This window comes from Lathyrus oleraceus, chromosome 6 (assembly GCF_024323335.1).
Source record: "Lathyrus oleraceus cultivar Zhongwan6 chromosome 6, CAAS_Psat_ZW6_1.0, whole genome shotgun sequence".
NCBI lineage: Eukaryota > Viridiplantae > Streptophyta > Magnoliopsida > Fabales > Fabaceae > Lathyrus > Lathyrus oleraceus.
In genome coordinates this window covers 324,245,822-324,262,783 of record NC_066584.1, presented here as the reverse complement: position 1 = coordinate 324,262,783, position 16,962 = coordinate 324,245,822, and the positions used below count along the sequence as shown (strand labels likewise).

At 34.3% G+C, this 16,962-nt stretch overlaps 2 protein-coding genes across 2 annotated transcripts; both read right to left on the bottom strand.

Moving 5' to 3' along the window:
- Positions 1-2,713: 2,713 nt before the first annotated feature.
- Positions 2,714-5,254, bottom strand: LOC127091277 (heavy metal-associated isoprenylated plant protein 34). Its single transcript, XM_051029870.1, has 3 exons — positions 4,983-5,254; positions 4,771-4,846; positions 2,714-4,539 (listed from the first exon to the last, which is right to left on the bottom strand). The coding sequence occupies exons 1-3, from the start codon at positions 5,013-5,015 to the stop codon at positions 2,948-2,950; spliced, it is 1,701 nt and encodes a 566-aa protein (XP_050885827.1). The 5' UTR covers positions 5,016-5,254; the 3' UTR covers positions 2,714-2,947.
- A 1,352-nt stretch (positions 5,255-6,606) lies between these two features.
- On the bottom strand, positions 6,607-7,590 carry LOC127095459 (uncharacterized mitochondrial protein AtMg00810-like). Its single transcript, XM_051034144.1, has one exon. The coding sequence runs from the start codon at positions 7,588-7,590 to the stop codon at positions 6,607-6,609; it is 984 nt and encodes a 327-aa protein (XP_050890101.1).
- Positions 7,591-16,962: the final 9,372 nt, after the last annotated feature.

Here is a 16,962-nt window from a genome sequence, read left to right as displayed (position 1 = left end):
CAAAATATATCATATTAATCTAATTATGATATATTCTGAAAAGTTAAAAATCAATATGAACATGAAGAATCAAAATGTTTTGTATATGAAATTAAAAAAAATATTAAAGCCATTTTTAAAGTAGTTTACGAGACAATCAATAAATTGCAGCTCTAATCCTTTTATTTTGATTGAAATCATTATTACTCTCTTTTAACTTTAAATTTTAAATACATATCTTTATTTATTTGTAATTTTGTATAAATATACCATAAAAATACATGATATAAAAAAGAATTCAATGTTCCAACCCAATTCTAAAACATTTGAAGGTTAGCCACAAATTTGTGCATTTTGTTGGTGAGGATAATACATTTCACCAGCTGATGAGGAGGTTGCTATCGTGAATTTTGATAGACAATTGAGGCTAAATGAAGTGATGAGGTTTAGGAAAGTTGTGGAGCTTTTTGCGGATTTTGATTAGAATAATCAATTTCAGCCATGAAAATTTTGAGAAGAAGAACTTGATGTGGAGAGGATGAATATGAAGCTACTGAGAATTATTAATTTTGTTGAAGTTTCTCTCAAGATTTGCGAAAAAGAACTGAGAAAGCATCTCCGAAGCTGTTGAAAATGATAAAGCTTTATTTTAGAGTGAAATTCAAAAGATAAAATACTTAGGCAATTGATACCATACTAAAATTGAATGTGTATAATTTTATTTTATTTCTTACCATGATCTGATTTATTAAAAAAAACTATAATTTTTATGTTTATTAAGAATAAATGCATTTAGTTTTTTTAGTTCATTTAAAAATAGTAAGATTATTTCACTATTTTTTATTATAAATTATTTTGATTTTTCACACGTATTAAAAAAAAAGTAATAATTGTGGTATAAAAAAAAAATTATAAAAGATTTTACAAAATTGTTCATTCATTAATGGTATTGAAAAGAGAAATTGACATAATTGAAAGAAGATAGAATAATAAATATTTAAGAATATAATAGAAAATATAACATTAATGATTAATTTGTATTATAAAACGACTTATACTTTGATACAAATTATTTTTCCAAAACAATTTATAATAAAAAAATCGGAGGATATCTTTAATTAAATTATTATATTAAATGTATGGATAATTTTGTGTTAAGTGTGTCTAAATTGATTGATATATAAAGTTAAAAAATTTAAAAGACTTTTGTTTATAAATAAGATCGAGAAAGTATAAGACACATTTTATTTATTATTCGTTCAATTAATTATAAATATTTTCTCTAGTAAGTAACTCATAATTACATCTAATAAACACATGCTAACTCCTAACTACTAACAATTTTTTTTAACAAACTATTTATTATATATCTTTATCAGAGATTAATTTTTAACGTGTTTAATATTATTTTTTATGAAATTAATTATTATACACTGTCAGTATAAAAAGATTTACATTATCGATTCATCACCATCATCCGTTTGCATTATTTTATAGATTTTTAATATAAAAGTCAAATTTATTTTAATATTCAACGTTTAAAATTTACTGATTGTGTAAAATCCTTTTACACTATCAGTGTATTTTAATTAAATCCATTTTTTATCCTACTAATTTTGAAATTCATCTTGATTTTTTAATTTTTAAAAAAATTATAGTAAATCATTAACTATTAAAATATGGGTAATGCTAACTTGTATTCTTGGGACACAAGTTAAGAGATAAATAAAGTAAAAAAAATTTGGAAGTTGTGCGGACAATTTAATATAAATTTATAATTAATGATTCTATTTTTTTTTTTTAATAAAAAAATTCTATTTGTGGTTTTTTTAACTTGTACAGTATTACCCTTGAAATATTACTCACCTTTATCAATTAAAATAAAACGGATTTTTGAATTGTTTTGATGTTAATTAGATAAAAATAACTAACATGTTAGATTTTAAAAATTTAAAGACCAATATAAATTATTTTTAAATTAAAAAATTAGAATGAATCCAAAATTATCATTCGAAATTAAAAAATATATTAAATTATTTTTTAAAGTAGTTTAGGGGCGATAATAAATTGTAGGTCTCACCCTCTTATTTTGATTGAAATCATTATTATTCTCTTTTAACTTTAAATTTAAAATATATTATTTTTATTCATTTGTAATTTTTGTATAAATGTACCATAAAAATACATGATATAAAAAGAAAAAAAGTCTCTCTCTTATGCATGAATTGGAGGGGAGAGATAAAGCTCAAGGGATGGTAGGGATGATAGGTAGATTGCTCAAGTTTTATTTCTTCCATAAGTCGTTTCCCCTCACTTCTTTTGAGGCGTTTGGACACTCTAGCATAGTTCAAAGGTGCATTTTAATGCAAGGGTCAAACCATGTGGTAAGTGCTGCTACCAATTTGTTGTTCATAGGAATATCTACCATATGATGTTTCTTACCTTCCCACAAGAACTCAAATTGACAACCTGAGACTTTAAGTACATGTCTACCATCTTTGTATTTCATCACTTGAGCTAGACTAGATAAAAGAGAAGACAGAAGGAAGAGAGCATGTTATATAGAACATAGAGTATCACACCCCTACTCCATTTTCCTCAATAATGTTAATTTTTTAATATTTTCTGTTTATTGTTTTTGTTATGAAATGTCTCTGGAAGAGAAGTGAAATAAAGAAATAATAACTTGGTCAAGCCATAGTTAGTAGGTATTAAGATAAGGTTTGAGGATTGATTGGTCACCAAATGCCATGTGAGACTGTCATTCATTGACTTACATTACAATGGCACCATGTTCTGCTCATAACACAGGACACAGCAGAAATAAAACAAACCGCATATGATAAATCCCTTAAACCTTGCACATTTTCCTAACACTGCAACAAAAATTTAATGGACCCGAAAAGACAAAATAATAGAACCTGAAAACCAAACTAGTCACTAGTAAATAATGGAGTAACTAATTATTTTACATGATGCTGCAACTCTCAGTGTTCTCATCACTGAAAACATGAGTTATAGGATCTGCCATAGGGTGTGATGGCATTGGTGGTGGTGGCATGTAGTTCATTGATGGATGTGGCCTTCCTCCTCCATACATCATGTGCGGTGGATACATGCTGTTCATATTCGCTTGCTGCTGTTGTTGCTGCATCATCATAGCCGCCATGTATTGCTGTTGCTGCTGTTGTTGCTGCTGTTGCTGCTGCTGGTGATAAGGATTCGGTTGCATCTGCATCTGCTGCATTCCTGGATAATAACCACCGTTCATCGCGGCCGCCGCCCCAGCCGGTAGCCCTTGCACCGCCGGCCTCATGTGGTCCATTGGACCCATTTGGCCCATCGGAGCCATCCGCGCACCCATCTGATTCATTCCACCCATTGGACCCATTTGGCCCACATTCCCATTATTGTTACCATGACCATTATTATTAACCTTGGCAGGATTACCTTTCCCATTTCCATTTCCAGATTTACCATTTTTACCATGAGGAGTACTGATATCAAAATCTTGGAAATCAAAATCAAGTTTATCCAATTTTGATCCACCTTTCTTGCCTTCTTTCCCTTTGTTTCCACCTCCTCCTCCATTGTTTTTGTTCTTGTTTGTTGCTTCACTTGCACTTCCCTTCTTGCTTTTTTTTCCAAGGCCTAGAAACTTTACTAGAAAACCACCACCACTATTTTTGGTTTTACCATTCTTCTTCTTCTTGCTACTATTTTTATCATCTTCCCAATCACTTTCCCCTTTTTGCTTTCCGCCTCCTTTGTTCTTTTTACCACCATCTTCACCACCGCCACCACCTTTTTTCCCATTTTTCACCTCGCCGTAATTTCCACCTTTACCCTTCATCTGCATAGGTAGATCTAAAACATCACCTTTTTTGGCAGATGCATAATTACCAACTCCACCTCCACCCCCACCACCAAAACCATTACCTTTATGGTTGTTCATACCACCAGGCCCATTCATCATACCACCAGGCCCTAGCTGTGGCCCACGGCCATTACCCATCATAGCCATCATCTTGTTATTTTGCATAGGATGCCCAAATCCATTGCCATTAGCTTGACCATGACCATGACCATGTCCATGGCCAAAATCATCATCTTCATCATCATCATCAAAATCATCTTCATCATCATAGTCATCAAAATCACCATCACTCTCATCAAACTCATCCTCAGACAAGTCAAAATTGACATGTTTCTGAGATTTGTTCGCCCCTTTCAGATCTTTTCCCCCTTTAGGATTCTGAAACTGCGCAACTTGAACACCACCACCACCACCACCACCACCACCTTTCTGACCCTTTTGATTCTGAGGCTTACTATTCTTACCTCCTTTGTTGTTTTCCATTTGCACGTTCTTAAACTGAGGTTGCTGTTGTTGCTGTTGCTGAAAGTTTTGATTTTGATTAAACACCATGCTTCTCTGGCCACCCCATAGTTCAGCATATTTCCCTGAACTTTTCAGCTTCTTTATGAGCTTTGCCGGATCTACATGACCTGACACCAAAACTTTCCCTTGTTCTGCATCTATATTCACAGAATACACCCCTGCAAGAAACCACAACAAAAAAACAACACAAAATGTGTTAATAACACAAAAACATAACAAAGTCGAAAACTTTGAATGTATAAAACAAGTCAACATGTAATTAAAAAAGAGTCAAGAAACATAGGAAAATGTTAAACCGACATAGTAAAGTTTATGTTTTTGTTTTAAACAAAACCAACATAATAAAGTTAAGATGTGAGACAAGAACAAGAGACATGTTTCAAATGTACCTTCAATTTTCTGAAGAAGTTTCTTTACTTTCTGCTCACAACCTTCACAGTGGATATTAACCTTGAGAAGACAATTCTACAAAAAGAAACAAAAAAAGCAAAAAACCAGTTAGCACATAAGAACACAACTCTAGTCAGATTTAAGGTTAAGTTACCTTCATATAACACAAGACTAAAAGAAAGAGCAAGTAAGAAGAAGAAGAAGTGTGTACCTGAATTTTCATCATGTCTTGTTTGTTACTCATGTTTGCAGATTTGAAACAAGTACGAGAGAGATATTATGAGTATGAAGAAGTGTTGAGAAGAGAGTGGAGAGATATTTTTTTTTCTAAAGGTTGAAAAGGGTATTGTTGGAATGCATTGGAGAGTGGTATATTTGTTAGTTTGCTGAAAAAATATCCGTACTACTATTTAGACACATTGGGAGTACTAAGAAAACAGCTAGAAACTGGGTTAAGCTTCTCTTTTATGAGTTGGCTTTATCACTAGTGGTTTGTTTATATATAAAAAATACTAGGGGTTTCTTTTTAATTATATCAATAATTATTATTTAAGTGTTTAAAATAAGTATTTGAATTGACGCCTTTCCAAATAGTATCGGTGACAGGTGATACTGCCATTGTTGCTCCCTTAATAATTCAAAGCAAGTATTTTTATATGTTTTTTATTGATTTTTAAATAAATAATGACAGTACTGTTTGTTTGACTTACTTTTGATATTATTTCATTCTATAGCTGCTCAAGTTTTTGGAGATAGGGGTAAATTAACCTTAGTTTAATTATTATTATAAAATAAAGGTTTGTTTATTGTTGGAGGAGTTTTTTATTATTAAGCGTCGAATATTGTGAGATTTTTTTTATTTAGAATAATACATTTGTTTTGTCCGTCCTTGTATAAGTTTTTTCTAATATCTCTCGAGCCTGCTTCGACAAATCACAATCACCAACATTTTTAAAGTTGTCACCATCAACATATTGATGAATTAAGAATAACGTTTTCTAATCCTTCTTCTTCTCTTTTTTATGTGTTGCTTGTTACGCTTCAGTAGCATTCTGAACAACAGAAGTAACATCATTCTTGATCACCTCAAGAATATCTTGGTAGCCAAACAACACATCCATTTACTTGCACCACTTGTCATAGTTCTTCGCATCAAGAATGGGTAAATTTGCAGGAATTCTTTCATTGAAAACTGAATTCATGTTACACAAGGTGTTTGTGGATCTGAACCAGACTCTTGATGTCAAATGTTAAAAACAAGCAACCACAAAGTTGGTCAAACTTAGAATGGGTAAATTTGATGTGTGGAGAGTGAAATAGGAGTATATATATATATATATATATATATATATATATATATATATATATATATATATATATATATTATATATATATATATATATATATATATATTATATATATATTATATATATATATATATATATATATATATACTCCCTTCGTCCCATATTATAAGCAAATTTTACCTTTCTAGATTCATTAAATAATTAAGGTATCTGGTCTATTATATAGACCAGATACATTAATTATTTAATGAATCTAAAAAGATAAAATTGCTTATAATATGGGACGGAGAGTATATATATATATATATATATATATATATATATATATATATATATATATATATATATATATATATATATATATATATATATATATATATATATATATATTGTAAGATAATGGAAATCGTGTCCTTCTCGTTGATCTAAATATAATATATATACATCAATGTGTAACATTTGGTCAACTATCTAATTATGATACAACATAATTATAGAAAACTAATTATAACAAAATTTTATATTCTATTACACCCCCGCAATTGAAGCGGGAAGTTCACGGACGCTTAGACTGGTCCAAAAATCATCAAAGAGAATGCGAGAAAGTCCTTTAGTGAAGATGTCTCCGATCTGATGTCTTGAGGGAACATGAAGGACGTAAGTCTGACCACGAGCTACATTTTTCCGAACAAAGTGAATGTGCATCTCAATATGCTTAGTGCGCTGATGCTGCACAGGATTACCAGATAGATAGATGGCACTTACATTGTCACAATACACCAAAGTGACCTGAGTAATAGGAAAATGGAGTTCTAGGAGAAGATTGTGAATCCAACACGATTCGGAGACAACATTGGCAACCCCTTTATATTCGACTTCAGCACTGGAACGGGATAGAGTTGACTGCCTTTTGAAAGACCAGGAAATAAGGTTGTCACCTAGAAAAAAACAATAACCAGATGTAGAACGTCTTGTGTAAGGACATCCACCCCAATCAGCGTCAGTGTAGGAGATAAGCTTTGTAATGAGAGATGGGGATAAATGTAGTCCAAAATGTAAGGTGCCCTGAACATAGTGCAAAATGCGCTTAAGAGCAAGCATGTGTTTTGCACGAGGGGCATGCATGTGAAGACAAACTTGTTGAACATCATATGATATATCAGGTCGAGTGAACGTGGGATACTGTAGGGCCCCTGCAAGACTCCGATGCAAGGAGGGATCCTCATAAGAAGTGTCGGAGGAGGTGCTGAGTTTCTGCTTGGTGTCAATAAGAGTGGCTGATGGTTTACAAGACGTCATGCCAACACGTTCAATGATCTCTGAAGCATAAGTGCTTTGACTGAAAAATATGCCATCAGGATGACGAGATACTGCAATACCCAGAAAGTAACTCATAGGGCCCAAATCCTTCATTGCAAACCCAGATGCTAAGAGTGACATAATTGATTGGCGGAGGACCTGGGTGGAGGTGATAAGGATGATGTCGTCTACATACAGCAAAATGTAGGTCATGTCTAAACCTTGTCGATATATGAATAAGGAGTGGTTTGATATGCTATGGCGAAAGCCAATGGTGGCAACATAGTCAGCAAAACATTGGTACCATGCCCTAGGCGCTTGCTTGATACCATACAATGACTTCTTTAACCGACATACATAATCTGGATGACGGAGGTCGCGGAAAGCCAATGGCTGATGCATGTAAACAATCTCGTGAAGATCACCATGTAAAAAGGTATTCTGGACATCCAGTTGATGAATGGGCCAGGATTTGGAGAGAGCAATGGTAAACACTGTTCGAATGGTAGCGGGTTTCACCAAAGGCTCTGAGATGTGTGTAGGTGGGATCACAATGATACATGAGTTATGTTGGTGACTGGTTATGAAGCGTTTTACAGGGAATAATATTTAACAGGTAAGTTTCCATGTGAAGAGCATGATGCCAAAACGAGGGCGGAACAGAAGAATGAGCTAGCATAATGTGTATCATATTATTAATGGTTCTTATTTTGCGTTTCGCTTTCCTATTTTATGAGGATGTGTGGGGACAAGAGAAATGAAAAACTAGATAATGATCAGTGCAATAGTTTTGAAAAAGCTCATTATTATATTCACCGCCATTGTCACATTGAAATGTTTTGACTTTTTGCAAAAATTGAGTTTGAATGAGTTAAGTAAGTGAATTGAACGTTTCAAACACATGAGATTTTATGCTAATATGAAAAGTCCACAAGAAGTTTGTAAAATCATCTAAAATTAAGATATAATATTTATGACCAGCATAACTTAAAATTGGAGACGTCCATAAATCACTATGTAAAATGTCAAATGGCATCAAAGTCGTAGTTTGAGAATAAAAAAATGGCAATTTAACCTGTTTGCCTAAAACACAATAGTCACAAACGACAAAAGAATTAAAAGGTCCACAACATATGAACTTATTTTTGCAAAGGGAATTCAAAATAGACACGCCAGGATGACCAAGACGACTATGCCAAACACTGGATGTGAGACCGACAAAACTGGGAGGAGTGGTAACTGGATAAAGATCTCCACGTCTGTCACATCTGAGAAGGGTGATCCCCGTCTGAAATCAGAGACAGTAAAACCAAAATGTTTAAAGGAAACATAAACATTATTGTCAGTGGTGAGTCGTCTCACATAAATTAAATTTTTAATAATTTTCGGGGCATGCAGGACATGGTTAAGGTGAAGTGGTTGGTGAGATGTGGTTATTTGTGTGTGTCCAGTGCCGTGAATTGGAATTCCATGGCCACTGCCAATAATGACTTTCTGATTTGAATTACTTACTGGAAAATAAGACGAGATATTACCTTGTGATGCAGCTGTGTGAGATGTTGCACCCATGTCCATTTACCATCGATTGTCATGAGTGTGGAGTGACATGGTGTCCATTGCGGTCTTAATTTCTATCGGTATCTGAGATGAGGTAGAGGTTGCATACACCTAAGGACGTTGTCCTAGAATGCATGGCTTCTTAGGAGGACCGGCAAGGCGTGTTCACTGAGAGGTGGGATATGGACACAGTGGCATAGTTCATGGTGGTGGAGTCTAACCCTATGGTTGCCAGGTTAGGTACTGTTGTTGCTGTTGCCAAGGAGGAGCGGACCAAGGTGAGGGATCGTTGAGAGCTCCATATTGAGGTGCAATGTGGTTACCATGTCCCCCTCCGCGACCCTGGTTGCCACATGAGCGAGAACGGTTGCCACGCTGAGAGGTGTCTTCAGTAGATTTCGGCTAAGTGGTGTGAATAGCAGCATGAGAGCCTGTGTTTGCCATCTTAGTCATACCGGCTTCTTCCAAAGTGAGTATGGAACGAGCATGATAGAATTCCGGAAGAGGGTTGCTATGGCGAATCAAAGTAGCAACATTGCGGTAAACTTCTGGGAGACCAGAGATCAGCTGAAGGACCAGGCGATGATTGTTGACAGGGGAGTCGACATTTCTCAACTGATCATAAAGCATCTTAAGACGCTGACAGTAAGCAGAGATATTGGAAAAGTCCTCCATACGAGTGTTAGAAAACTCTTGCTCAAGAGTGACAGCTCGAGCATTTTGGTTGTCCTGAAAAAATATCTTCCAAGCGATTCCATGCTTCCATTGCAGTGGAGTTGGGTTCCAGAATAGTGGTCAGCAAATAGGTAGAAATAGTGGAATAAATCCGCTGAAGAATGGTGTCATCAAGAGTGGACCATTGTTCATGGTTGGCGTCGGTAACGACTGGTGGCTCTTTTTCGATAAATGGAATGATGTGATATAGGACTCGATGTGAGCGAGCATGGATGCGGAAAAGCTCAGCCCAGGTACTATATTGATCTTTTTCCATCTCAAGAATAATAGGAATGTGGTTCCTAATATTGGAGACGGCAAGAGAGGGATGAAACTCCGATTTGGAACCTCGAAACATGATGTTCTTAGGCTGGTCGAAATCACCAGTATCAGCCGATTTGTGGGTATCGGCGTCACTGTGTTCTGAATGGTCTGATTCAGACATGGCTGCAGGTGCGACGACGGCGGCACGAATAGAGGCAGAAGGTGAGAGAATAGGGTGGTTCTCGTGTTCGGCGGCGGCGGTACAGGGGACGGTAGTCCTGTTGCGGCGACAGACTTCAAGGAGGGAGAAGAAGCATGCGGCGACTGACTGTAATAAGGGAGAAGAAGAAACACGTTTCTGCATTTGCTTTTTCTTTTTTAGAGAGAGAGATCGGTTAGGATTGATATCATGTAAGATAATGGAAATCATGTCCTTCTCATTGATCTGAATAGAATATATAGACATCAATGTCTAACATTTGGTCAACTATCTAATTATGATACAACATAATTATAGGAAACTAATTATGACTAATTATAACAAAATATTATATTCTATTATATATATATATATATATATATATATATTATATATATATATATATATATATATATATATATATATATAGAGAGAGAGAGAGAGAGAGAGAGAGAGAGAGAGAGAGAGAGAATGAGAATGAGATATTGCATTAACTACGGTGAAAGTGCATCATACACATTTATATACATGTTACACAATAATGGGAATGTAAAATGACCAGGTACAATAGTACAAAAGACAAAAACTCTGTGTTATAATCGGTTACGCCAAAACAGATAACCGATTACACCATTTTTGGTAACTGGTTACCCCTACGAAAATTTTACTTCTCTACTACTGGAATGCATGTTAGCTTCAGATGTAATTGGTTACACACCCGATGGTAACCGGTTACAGCATATGAAATACATCAAACAACTTCAACATTAGTCACAAGTTTTTAAATTTAATTTAATATTTTAATTTAAAAATGTTACATAGTACTATTGTGTTAGTTAACTTGGTTTTTTCCGCTAAATTAAAAAAACGTTAACTTTACTTACGTGGCATGACAGTCAAACATTTGTTAATAAGTTGAGTCAGTATATGTATTAAAAAATGAGTATTTTGTTTAAAGCTGAGAGGTTTTGTTTCCAAAGGTTAAAAAATTCCGCAAATTGTTAATAATGTGTAAAAAATATAACACCACATTATTACCACAATAATCAACAAGCCTTCCCAAAATAGAGTAGTTTGTGATTCACATTATACAAACTAGGAATTAAGAAGTTTGTCCCTTATGTGTATAAAGGATGGCTTTGAACTCCTCATAACAAACAAGAAAACAATCTAGAAGCTTCACAATCCATTTGCGTGAAAGCAAATCATCGTGATGAATAGAAGGTAGATTAAGGAAACAATCAGTAACATGCTCTTGAAAAGAATCGAGTCCAACCTCTAAGATTGACCATTCCATTTGCGATGAAAGCTTTGAATTGAACCACCAAATAGGTTAACGATGAAGGAGACGATGAAAGTAAGTACAAAAATCAAAGGTTCACCTGACTCATACATTTTTTTCAAACTATCGGACAATACAAGATAATATTAAACCACTAGCAAAGAAATCCATACAGTGTAACGGGATCACAAGAAATAAAATCCATGACAGATTAAAAACAAATGTATTATAAATCAAGTCATTGAAGTAACAAAACTCATCACGCGAAGGGTTCAAATGACAACAAAAATCAACAATTTGACATCCAAATTCCATTTTTCATCCATAAAATGAGTCGTTAGAGTGAAAAAACTACGAGAAGAAGTTGAGCATGTCCAACAACGAAAGCTCTGACACACACTACCTTTATTCTCAACCATCTATTTTTTCAATTTCTCTTTTTCAAGCAAGTAAACTTTCATCACGTCATTAGAAAGTAAAAGTCTCCTACAACTCATACATTCACACATTTCTTTTTCATTTTTATCAATTTTAACAAAACTGTTTCAAACATTAAACCTAAGCTTCTTTTTTGGAGGTTCAAAATCATCATCATAAGTTTGGAATACCTTAAACATGGTACAAGCTTGATGTAATCGAATGCAATCCTGATGTAGTCGAATACCTTAAACCCGATACAATATAGACAATGTTTGAAGAACCAAAATTAGAAACATAAGAGTCTAAGAGGAAGAAATTGTGAGGAGATCAATAAGGCAAAAAAGCATGTTTGTTAGACTATACACTACTACATAAAATACATATAATGACGGTTGCGAAACACATATAATGACAGTTTCATGTCCGTTGTTAGGTAGCGTATGATTGTACGTATGTTGGTTTCCATAACGGACGGGTGACCGTAATGGTATGTTAGGTAGCGCACTAATTATAACAATGGTTAAAGAAAACAACAGTTGTGAAATATTTTAAAGGTCTTAGGTTCGAATCCTTACAAAGTCATTCTTGCGTTAACATTTCACCACGGCTATTTGTTCCAACCGTGGTAGTATGTATAAGAGTTTATTATAAAATATGGTATTGCTTATTTTTCCCAGTCCCTCATTAACCGTATACAACCATTCAAATCAATTTTTTAGATACTAATCAGAAAAATTAAATTATTCTTGAAAAATAACTCAGACAATCTATTGTTTTTAGAATTGCATGCATCTTCTATTTCATGATTTCCTCATTAACCCATATAATTTGATTCAATCCAAAATTATTCAAAGTAATGATAATGAATGGATGTCTTCTAAGTCTTTCACTCAAAATTTAATTTTCTCTTTTTTTTTCTAGTTTATTTTATAAACATCAAATTTTGTATGAAAGACTCAGACTGACATCCATTTATCATAATTGTTTTGAAGAACTTGTGGCATTGAATCCAATTCTATGGGCTAAAGAGGAAATCATGAATGCATGTAATTCAAAAAATATTGGGTCATGTAAGTTGTTTTTCAAGAATAATTTAGTTGTTCTGATTATTATCTCAAAAATCTATTTAAATGAATGCAAGTTCAATTATGGGTTAGTGAAACAAACAATCACATATGATATAACAAACTCACTAACAAAATTTATCAACAAAAATATCAATTAATTAACATAGATTGTGAGAACTTCATGACTAATTATTCTTGAAAAATTAAGACAAAATTGTAAAATGAAAGGAGGATGAAACTGAGGAGAAAGCTGCAAACTTGTATTAAATTTGAATGAATGTCATTGTAGGTCTATCACACAAGTTTACATCTTTCACTTCAGCTTCATCCTCTCTTGTATTTTTTCTTCATAGCAACACAAATCAATTGTAATCCTACAAAAACCATGAAAAAAAAAGCATGTTAACATAAACTACACTACGCCAAATAAGGGAAAAGAGGGCGCTTTTTTTGGCCTATAACAGCGCTTTAAAGCGCCCTCTAATCTGGCGCTGGCATAGGTAAAGACAGCGCTTTTTTTCCTGGTGAAAGCGCTCTCTAAAGTGGCTCTTTAAGCCCTTTAAGGACCACTTTAGAGGGCGCTTTTTAAAGAAAGCGCCCTCTAAAGTGGAAACTTTTAAGGGTTTAGAGGGCGCTTTTACTGGAAAGCGCCCTCTAAAGTGGAAACTTTTAAGGGTTTAGAGGGCGCTTTTACTGGAAAGCGCCCTCTAAAATGGAAATTTAAAGGGTTTAGAGGGCGCTTATTTTGGAAAGCGCCCTCTAAATTGGGTGGTTATTTAAATTTTTTTTTTAAAAAGCGCTATATTTTTTTATTTATTTTAGACAACCTGTATATTGAAGCAGTACACCTAAAACTGTATAATTTAAAGCCCTTTTTCACACATTGCATTTAACAAGCCTTATATACAACAATCCATACATATACAACAATCCACTGATATATAATCGTTTAACTTCTAAAGATTCTAAATATACAACCAATTCATAACTTAAAAAGAAATAAAACTAAGTAGCAAAAGCATCTCTGAGATGCATGTTTTTTTTGCTAGCCGCAGTCTTCTTAGCAACAACCTCTTTTTGTTCAATATCAATAGCATGAACCTAAAATATCATAAAATTAGTTAGGTGAAGTATAAGATCAAGAATTAACATTTTCTATGCATAAATATCATATAATTGTGTTTATACCTTTTTTTTTATGCAACTGACTCGATTTGCTGTAATAAAAGTCATTTTACCTGTAATAAAGAAAACAATTAAAATCATTTGACATGTACCTTTTTCACTAAGTTCTCTTTCTTTTCTTGGTTGGAATATGTTCTACATGTCTCTTAACAACACGGACGGTTGGATTGATCCAAATACCCTCATTATGATCATTTCTAATATATGAATCATTTGATATAATATTCTCATCTTGATCATTTCTGGTAAACGATTCAATCTCAACATCAATATCACCTTGATCTCCAGTGTTTTCATCAATTACTTTGTTGGAAAAAAGAACTATAGACCATTTCGTACTTTTCGGATCATTGACATAGAACACTTGTCTAGCTTGAGAGGCTAGAATAAAAGACTCATCTTTGTATCCCACCCTATTAAGATCCACTTGCAAAAATCCTGACTTATCCATTCGAATGCCGTTATTATTTTCAACCCACTTGCAACCAAATATAGGAATCTGAAACTTCTTATAATCAAACACCCAAATGCGCTCGATAACACCAAAATACGACAGATTTGCAAATTTGGGGTTTAAGTCCTTCACACTTGATATGTGCATTGCTTCAGCTACCACAGTGACACCACTATTCTGCATAGTACTTTTATCATCTTGTTCTTTGGTATAAAATGTGTATCCATTAATCGCGTATCGCTATAAGAAAAAACATGGAAACTTGGACCATATGCTAAGCATCTCAACCTTTCTGTTATTGAAGCGGGATCTGAATAATACTTTTAATAAATATGATCCTTAAACCAAGGTATAAAACATCGATTGTGCTCTCGTACTATCCAATTTTCATTTCTATTGGGATTTAAACCTCGGAGAACATCCTTGTGAATTTCAACATACGGCTCAACCTCATTCTCATTGTGCAGAACATACAAATGCACTTGATCCCGTTCGACCCTTGATACTGCCACGATTTTATTTCCAATTAGATTTTTTCCTTCTTTCTTTTCGACAAGCTGAGACTTGGGGAGTCCGATTGACTGAACATTAGACAAATATTCAGTACAAAACTCAATCGCTTCTTCAACAATGTATCTTTCAACCATACAACCTTCTGGTCGACAACATCTTTTTGGTCTCATATGTTCGATTGGGAAGAACATTATCCTCAGGAAGCATATCTTTCAAAAGGGCTAATAACTCTGTGAAACTTTTATCCGACCATCCATTGCCCGCCTTTAAGTTGTACAACTTTAATACCGCAGACAATCTTGTGAATTTAGTGCAACCATCATACAAAGGTTTCTCTGCATCACTTACCAACCTCTCAAACATTTCAGGACAATCCTTAAGATCTCCTTCAAGTGCTTCTGCAATCTCTTCAACTCGATCACAATCGTATGTATCTGCGCCACTATAGTTTGAGGCATAGGTCGTACTATCCCCCGGTTCAACATTCTCGTTACTTTTCTCACCATGCAAATTCCAACATGTATAACTTCGATCAATTCCATGCCTCATTAGATGCTATGTCAACTGAACTGCGTCAACCCGTTTCCCATAACAACAACCCAAGCAAGGACATATCATTCTACTGGGGTCTTCGGCGTGCGCAACGGCAAACTTAACGAATTCTGATACCCCATTCTCGTACTCTCTCGACAATCCATTGGAAGACATCCATGTATTATCCATTACTAATTAGAATAAACAAAAAACAATTTCAGAAGAGAAACCAAAACAATTTTGGTTTATTGAGTTAGTTTCTCAACATTTTCAGATATCTCTGACTTCAATAGCATGAGAATGTATGAACCATGCATTAAGCATTAGTGGTATGCACTAATTTGTAGCATAGTTATATATCATCATATAGTTTTTACAAAAGATAAACATTGACTAGAAAATATATATGTAGAATTGTATAATGGTCTAACTGAAAGCTAACAGAAGAATAGTCGACTCTAATTTACTCTATCAAATAACATCCATACCTAAACTTCTTAAGTTACTAGCTACGCTATGTATGCTAGAATAAATACACTCATAAGCTGCATAGTGTACCTTTGATTGGTAGAAGGTGTTTTAGATATTGCTGCCTCCTTTTTCTACATCGAGAAACAAATGGAACAGTTGGTGAAATTTAACCCATAATGCCTAGTCTCCATTGCTAGCATTGCAACACAATAATTATTGTTGAGAATACTCAATAAATGTATGAACCAAGAAAAATGAAACCAAAAAATGAACAATAGCGAACGTCAGAAGAGAAACCAAGTAATATGAAGATTAGAAAAATACCTATGGTGTCAAAATCGAACAGCTAACAACGAATTAATAGAAGGAGGAAACGTCGTAGATCTAACAGAGGTGGAAGGAGAACGCCTTAGAAGTAGCAAAAATCGTAGCAGTGAGAACCCTAACGTGAAAAAGAACAAAAATAACAGAGAGTGAAATAACAAAACGCGCATTATGTTATAATTTTAATGTTTACAAAAGGGGACCTTAGAGGGCGCTTGTGGAAAAAAAGCGCCCTCTAAAGGGGGCCTAAGAGGGCGCTTATGAAAGCGCTCTCTAAGGCTTTCCAAAAGCGCTTTATAAATTGGAAATGCACATGGACTTATAGAGCGTTTTTTTAAAAGCGCCCTCTAAGGGTAACCTTAGAGGGCGCTTTCTAAAAAGCGCCCTCTAAGGGTAACCTTAGAGGGCGCTTTCTAAAAAGCGCCCTGTATTGTTGTCCCTCTATCTCCTCCTTATTTTTTCGCTTCACCTTAGAGGGTGCTTTATTACAAAAGCGCCCTCTAAAGTGCGCTGTCTATTCCAGTTGTTCGCTCCTTATTTTTTCGCTTCACTTTAGAGTGCGCTTTTGTAATAAAGCACCCTCTAAGGTGCGCTGTCTATT

Bases quoted from the DNA above. Each gene is read 5' to 3' on its own strand.
- LOC127091277 (XM_051029870.1), bottom strand. From the start codon at position 5,015: ATGAGTAACAAACAAGACATGATGAAAATTCAG. The intron at 4,847-4,982 runs GTACACACTTCT...TTCTTTTTGTAG, and splicing joins AAGACATGATGAAAATTCAG to AATTGTCTTCTCAAGGTTAA. The intron at 4,540-4,770 runs GTACATTTGAAA...GGTTTCTTGCAG, and splicing joins ACTTCTTCAGAAAATTGAAG to GGGTGTATTCTGTGAATATA.
- LOC127095459 (XM_051034144.1), bottom strand. From the start codon at position 7,590: ATGACCTACATTTTGCTGTATGTAGACGACATCATCCTTATCACCTCC.